At 37.6% G+C, this 6770-nt stretch overlaps 1 protein-coding gene across 1 annotated transcript; it reads right to left on the bottom strand.

Moving 5' to 3' along the window:
* Positions 1–2068: 2068 nt before the first annotated feature.
* LOC121939501 (sodium- and chloride-dependent taurine transporter-like) lies at positions 2069–5173 on the bottom strand. The gene is made up of 3 exons (XM_042482519.1): positions 4982–5173; positions 2794–2931; positions 2069–2184 (listed from the first exon to the last, which is right to left on the bottom strand). The coding sequence occupies exons 1-3, from the start codon at positions 5082–5084 to the stop codon at positions 2069–2071; spliced, it is 357 nt and encodes a 118-aa protein (XP_042338453.1). The 5' UTR covers positions 5085–5173.
* Between the last annotated feature and the right edge of the window lie 1597 nt (positions 5174–6770).

Raw genomic sequence — 6770 nt, 5'->3', positions numbered from 1 at the left:
AAACACTTTATGTTTCTTTTCAAATAACAGTCCATTATTCTATTGTTAATTTGACCAATAATTGATTGAGGAAAGTGCTCACAATTCGCAACTCTGTTATAAATGGTTGATCATAAACTGATGGCATATGTTCATTACAGATTACAACAGTCAAGTGTTGATTTTTCCCCATTTGGTAATGTAGGTGTGGTTTCTGTTCAAGAGTTTTTCCAGTCATCATATGTTGACAATGTCAGTGTTAACCTGTGATGCAATGTATTTAAAGTAAATAAAATATTAATGTAAATTAAAGTAAGCACTACTGTTTGGCAGAAAGGTGTGTTTGCAGAGTAATTAATTGTGGACACATTCAAACAGAATGCCATTGTAAGCAAGTGATGTAAATTTGTTTAAGAGGCGGGAAGCTGGTGAAGACAGTTCATCTTTGTACATTTGCGCAAAGAATGATCTAGTTATTAATATTCTGGAGATATTATAAAAAACTAGTCCAGAGTATGTAGAAATGGATGTTCACGATTTGGGACATAATAACGAAACAGGGAATCTTGAGTTAACGCATGGCCATCAGTGTAAAATCCATCCATCCATCCATCCATCCATCTTATCCAGGCCTCATCATTGCAGAAGCCGCACCAAACTGCCTATCGCTCCATTCTACCTTTGCGCTGTGTTCACATTACAAGCGACACAGCAACAACATGCCCAGCTTCATTATCGCTGAGTCTCAGTTGAAGTGTTGCGAAAACACTCATTGTTGTAGTTACATCATCAGGGGTTGTGTGTGTCTGCTACCTACTGCAAATCAATTTGGCTGAACACCTTGTCATATTTGTATTTGGCCATAAAAAATATCTACACCTATGATCAATGTCTGAGCCCCATTTTAACATCTCATTTCCCTTCCCCATTGCATCCCAGTAATGTCCACCTACATAATGCTAGCACAGCATCACCTAACCAAGCTAAATAACACACCGTCACACCTAAAAAATAACCAGAAGATTGGTTTTGTTGTTGGAGCTCCAAAAAAGTTGAGATCACCTCAACCGTTTTATAGCGCATCATGGCTGTCGTCAGGGGCGAGAGTTGCGCATCAGTTTGTAGAGTCATATCAGCGGCCTAATATATTTTATTCTCTATGACTTCTTGCATGTTCTGTTCAATATTTAAAACATTGCTAGATAAAAGACAAAAACAAGCATTTATCTCATATGTAACACTTTCAAAATTTCCCTAATTAATTATCCAGATATGGTAAACAAAATGTAGTGACATTATGGAACTAAATTTGCTACAGAGACACCACTGGGTGTTCATTGCAATTCCTTATTTTGGGATGTTTTGGGTGTTTATTGCAATTACTTATTCTGGGATACATTTTTACCTTGATCCTTGATGTCAACAACTTACAAATATGCATGCACAACCGTTTGTACGACGTTACATGAATTGGACATTATGTCCTTAATGTACAATTACGGCGGTTAGGTTTAAGCAAGTAAAGTCGTTTTGGTTCGGTTTAGAAAAAGAAACATGATGAGGACGTACCTTAAAATGACTTCACACAGTTCACACAGTTCCAAAAACGTGTCTCCAGAGGAAGGTCCTGCATTTTTATAGCCCATCCACTATCCTAACCCGCCTTCTTAAAAGTCTGATCATGAGTGTTTCCTTGTTCACTCCTTTCAGCAATTGGTTACGTGATCATGGCCATTTCAAATACATGAGATGTGTACTTATTTCAGTGCATTATTTTTCATAGGGAAATGTACAGTTTGTGAGAACATTATGCTTGACCTAAATGCGTTTCCTTGAATTCTGGTAATCTCAGAAGTATTCCCAAATAAGTGGCATCCCCACTTTAGTTGGAAATGACACCTTAAAAGTTTTTCTACACTGTTTAATTTCAAAATTAGATAACTGAACAGTAAACACAGTTTTCCTCCACATCTTTCATTTTGGTTTATACTAACTAGACAAGAAATTTCATGCTTCTCTCATGAAGTTGTAAAAATATGAGAGTTTAACTGCTGTGCTAATTATGAGCTTAATGTGACAAAACACTGACTCACTCCCAAAACTCAGAGACTGAAGACTTGGTGAGATTTCCAGATGTCCAGTTTACTGTCAGGTTGCCACTGTGTACTGCAGTCCAGTTTGGAGAGGTGAGATCTACACATCTGTCTGTTGATAGAAAGGCAAATAATATACTGATACGTGTTTATATCACAATCACCCTGTTTAGACACAGCATATGTGTCAGGGCGATCTGATCACAACTGGATAGCTCTAAATCTAGGTAAAAACAGCCACCAAGACACATTTCCAACCCGATAACATTTTGGATTCACTGGACCACATGTGTTTTGTAGCATAAACGCTAACGCTGTCCTATGCGCCTCCAACAAGGACAAAATCATTGTTGCAGGACATTGTGGTTGTTTTTATGAAAATGTTTTTGGAGCTGAGAGAGAGGGGATAACATGCAGCAAAACCCCACAAGTTTGGAATCCAACCCAGGCTGCAGCCAGGCAATTTTTTGACAAAATAAGAAAACAGGCCAGAAAGTGTATTCAACCTGTATAACCTGTATAAACCCAAACCCAAACCCAAATCCCAAGTTGTCACATGTTGCCACTTTGCAGGGGCCTTCTGTGTGTACATATTATACTCTTTGTATCCTGAGATGTTGCTACCACGATTTCAACACAAGGTGGGATTACACTACACAAGGATATGTTTAGACATGTTTAGGTTCCTTCTTCTCCCACCCTGATTCCACTTGATTCTGACCTGTGTTCCAGGGGTTGTTGCAGGTGGCCCAGGGCAGAGGGTCTCTGAAACAGTAGATGAGGTACAGGAGCGCCCAGGCAAGGATGATGCTGTAAAATCTGCCATAAAGCTGGATCACCATGATAGAATAGCCGGTCCCTGGAGGGAGAGATCCCAAAATACCTCAGTTTAAATGTAAATTGATATAGCACCAAGAAATATAGCACTTAGCTACAGCACCACAAAACTACTGTGAATACTGTAAAGAACCATAGCCAAGCCAAGTTTGATCCAACCAGAGATGAATGCTGTTCTTTAATGTTTGCTTTTGTTCTGTCTGTGCATATCCAAAGTAATCCAAGTCTCCTTTAAAAAACAAAAACAAAAAAAAACCAAACAAAACATAACAATAATCTAAATGAGACGTGTGAATTAGTGAAGATTTTATCACGAGAACAAGTTTAGACAGGATTACATCTTAAATACATGTCAGATTTTAATAATAAATACTTGTTACAATATTTTCTGTAAACTATTTACTGTTCTAAGACCAATATTAAAAAATCAAAACAAACAAAAAACACAAATAATGTTCACTTTAAACTGCAGGCTACTTTTGGGACCCTCCTTTGTAAATGATTTCCAAACATTCAAATTAAACATTTCTAGTGTATTCCTTTGTGCATAGTCCATGTAACATACAAAACATAATGTTAGTTGAACAAAAATATGCTCTTTTTGCATTTTGTGCACATCATCAAACATGTGGCCCAGTCTTTGGCAAAACAAATGGGTGACACTTAAATACTTTCTTACATGTTGGGTTTATATAGCTGACGAAAAAAGTTTGAATATTTGAAATGTTTGAAAATGGCTGTCTTTGGAGTTTTATTATTTTTACACATGTGGCAGTAAGGCTGTGGAAACAATGAGGAAGTGAAGCTAATCTCAACAAAACTTAAATTCACAATTGATATCACCCTCTGTGGCGACATTGTCACTTTCCTTTTTCTCTCAAACAGTGCAGCTGCTTCAGATAAGGTTGTTTATTACTCTCTTGGTTTTATCTTCACCATACTTAAGCCTTGAGGCAATCATGTGTCCTGTGTGTGCATGTGTGTTTGAGCGTGAGTGTGTATAATATGAACAAAAACAAAAAAGACCAAAAAAGAAACCATTTAACATATGGTGTACTTATTAATAGTAGAGGCATAAACTTGAGGAAATCAATCAAATCTGCAATTCAACAAATTGGACGAGCAAAATGCTCTGCGTCTGGAACACTCGGTGTGGTGTGGAACGTTACAGTGGATAAAACAAAAAGGAACTGCAGCCTATGCAGCATGAACAGCATGAAGTGAAGACAACAACAACAACAAAAAGCGGGCTTAAATTAGGGACAGGCTTTATTACCTGGAAAATAGATGGAAAATACAATCAGATTGTTAATTTAAATCTCTTATACTCTGTCAGTATTACTTCTTCTTTTGTACTCATAATTTCAGTAATATTAACTGAATGAATTGTACAGAATTTGTCCATATTGACAAAAGTTTAAACTTGTATCTCTGTATGATCTAAGCAGCAAAGTAAGTTCCAGCTGGCAGCCAACAACCAGATTTTATACATCCAAAGGCCTTCTATAAAAACGAACAGATAACCCCTACTCTAACTGAGACAGGCCTTTTTTTTAAAATGTGTAGCCACACTGGGCTAGTAAGAGACACCATGCTTATAATTCGGGGGAGGCTTTTATTTGTTTGCAAAAGGCAGTGAAACGTCTTGTTATTTGCTGAAGTGATTTCATAAAAACCCCTATAGGCTGATGAAGAAGAGAGAGTGGTCAGCAGTCAGTGGTGGTATACAACAGTCAACAAACAGATTTTTCAACAACTGTGAACCACAACCTTGAGTGTCCAGTAATAAATGTGCACAAATTATATTAGGCTGATTGGTCCAGTAGTTTACAAGATTAGCTGTAGACAGTGTGTTTTTAAGTAATTACAAATGCATTAAGTACAAGTACAAGTACATTGTATCTGTAGTTCAGATACAGTACCTGCAGGCAAAATCGATCTGCTCTGTGCAAAAAAAGGGCTACAGGGAGTGTAGAGACTTAGTTGGTCCTGGATTTTTGAACAGTTGAAGGAAAAATAATCATTATTTTGCTAACCTTAAAAACAACAAATAAAGGCATGATGAGAATTACCCTGTGCCAGTGGGCAGAGCTTGGTCCAGCAGGTGATGGTGCCCTCCTGTGTGTACTGACCAATAACAGTCTCGAGCAGGAAGAGCGGCACACCACACAGCATGGCGAAGAAACAGTAAGGCAGCAGGAAGACACCTGAACACACAGAAAAAACAAATGTATGACTCAAGGGCTTGTTCCCAATCCCCAGATACCACAGACTTCAACAGAAGAGGTATTATTATATAGCCTTTGAGTTATTTGATTGGATGACAAGCTTTCATTCAAAGTACATGTTGGAGATCTTATGAAGAAGCAGAAATTATAGCTTTTTATTTTTGAAATGAGGAATAAAATCAATTGACGCTTGATCCCAGGTTCATCAAAGATTTCCTGAGTTACATCCCAAATCTCATGAGCCAAAGGTGTACCCCCTTACTTTTGGTCCCTGGCTTGGACCATGCACATCTTCAAACTCAACAACATATTTGTAAAGTTTCGTCACTGTTTCCTGCACAAATGTGACATTATGAAAATCTGTCTATACACAGACATATAAACCCCTGGTGAAATACTAATAACAGCTCCTCAGGTAGAGTTTCTGCTATCACATTTTGCCAGGATGCCACATTCATAAGCTAAGTATTGAACAAATCAGTCAAGAAAGAAAATATTAACCTTATGGTGATGCAAGGAAAGATATCACAGTTTATCCAGAAAGAAACAAGAATGTTTCAGTGAAACTACACTTGCATGTTTTGTTTCATGAGGCCACCATGACCTTGACCTTTGACCTTCAACCAGCAGATTCTAGTACGTTCATTTTTGAGTCCAAGAAGAAGTTTGTGCCAAATTAGAGGAAACTCCCTCAAAGCCATCCTCAATGAATGATATAGCATTCAAGAGAATGAGATAGATGCTAGGTTGCGGTGACCTTGACTTTCAAACACCAAGCTTTAATAAGGTCATTATAGAGTCCACTCAGGAATTCGTGCCAAATCGAAGTCCCTAACAATGTTCTTAAGATATCGCTTTCACAAGAATAAGACAAATGCAAAGTCAATGTTACCTTCACATTAAACCACCTAAATATAATCAGCCCATTCTTGAGGCTGCTCAAATATTTCTTAAACTTGAAGTAATTGTTCATAAGTAATTGTCCCTCAAGTTGTTCATAAGATACACCATCTACAAGGATATGGTAGATGCAAGCTCACCGTGACCTTGAATTTTTACCGATGACCACCAAAATCGAATCAATTAATCTTTGAGCCCAACTGAACATTTGTGCCAAATTTGAAAAGAATTCCTCATGGTTTTCTTGAGATATTGCATAAGACTGAGACAGATGAGGTCACAGGGATCTTATCCTTTGACCTATGACTGCCAAAATCTAATGAGCTCATCTGTGAGTCCAATTCAATCTCTGGGCTAAATTTGAAGAAATTCACTCAAAGTATTCTTGAGATATCATGTTCACAAGAATGGGAAGGAAGAACGGAGGAATGCTAGTGAAGTCATGTGAGCAAAAGTGCTTTTTAAAGGCTGAACCATAATGTGTTTTTTAAGCCTAAACCTAACCACAAAGTTTATCATAACTGCAGCCATTTCAGAATATTAAGGAAATGTCTAAAACTATGAAGATTAGGACTGTAGCATTTTAGGGACTGTCACATGTTGTTTTGGAAGTCAGTGGAATTTGCCCCTATTCTGTTGTTTAGGTACGAGAGAGTCTTGTCTGTTACTCACAGCCTACTCACAGATTAATGAAAATTATCTGATACCTCAACAGATAAGACATAAAGGTGTC

This window comes from Plectropomus leopardus, unplaced genomic scaffold (assembly GCF_008729295.1).
Source record: "Plectropomus leopardus isolate mb unplaced genomic scaffold, YSFRI_Pleo_2.0 unplaced_scaffold4934, whole genome shotgun sequence".
Taxonomy (NCBI): Eukaryota; Metazoa; Chordata; class Actinopteri; order Perciformes; family Serranidae; genus Plectropomus; species Plectropomus leopardus.
Note: the sequence above shows the minus strand (reverse complement) of the source record. Positions and strands in the feature narration are given on the sequence as shown.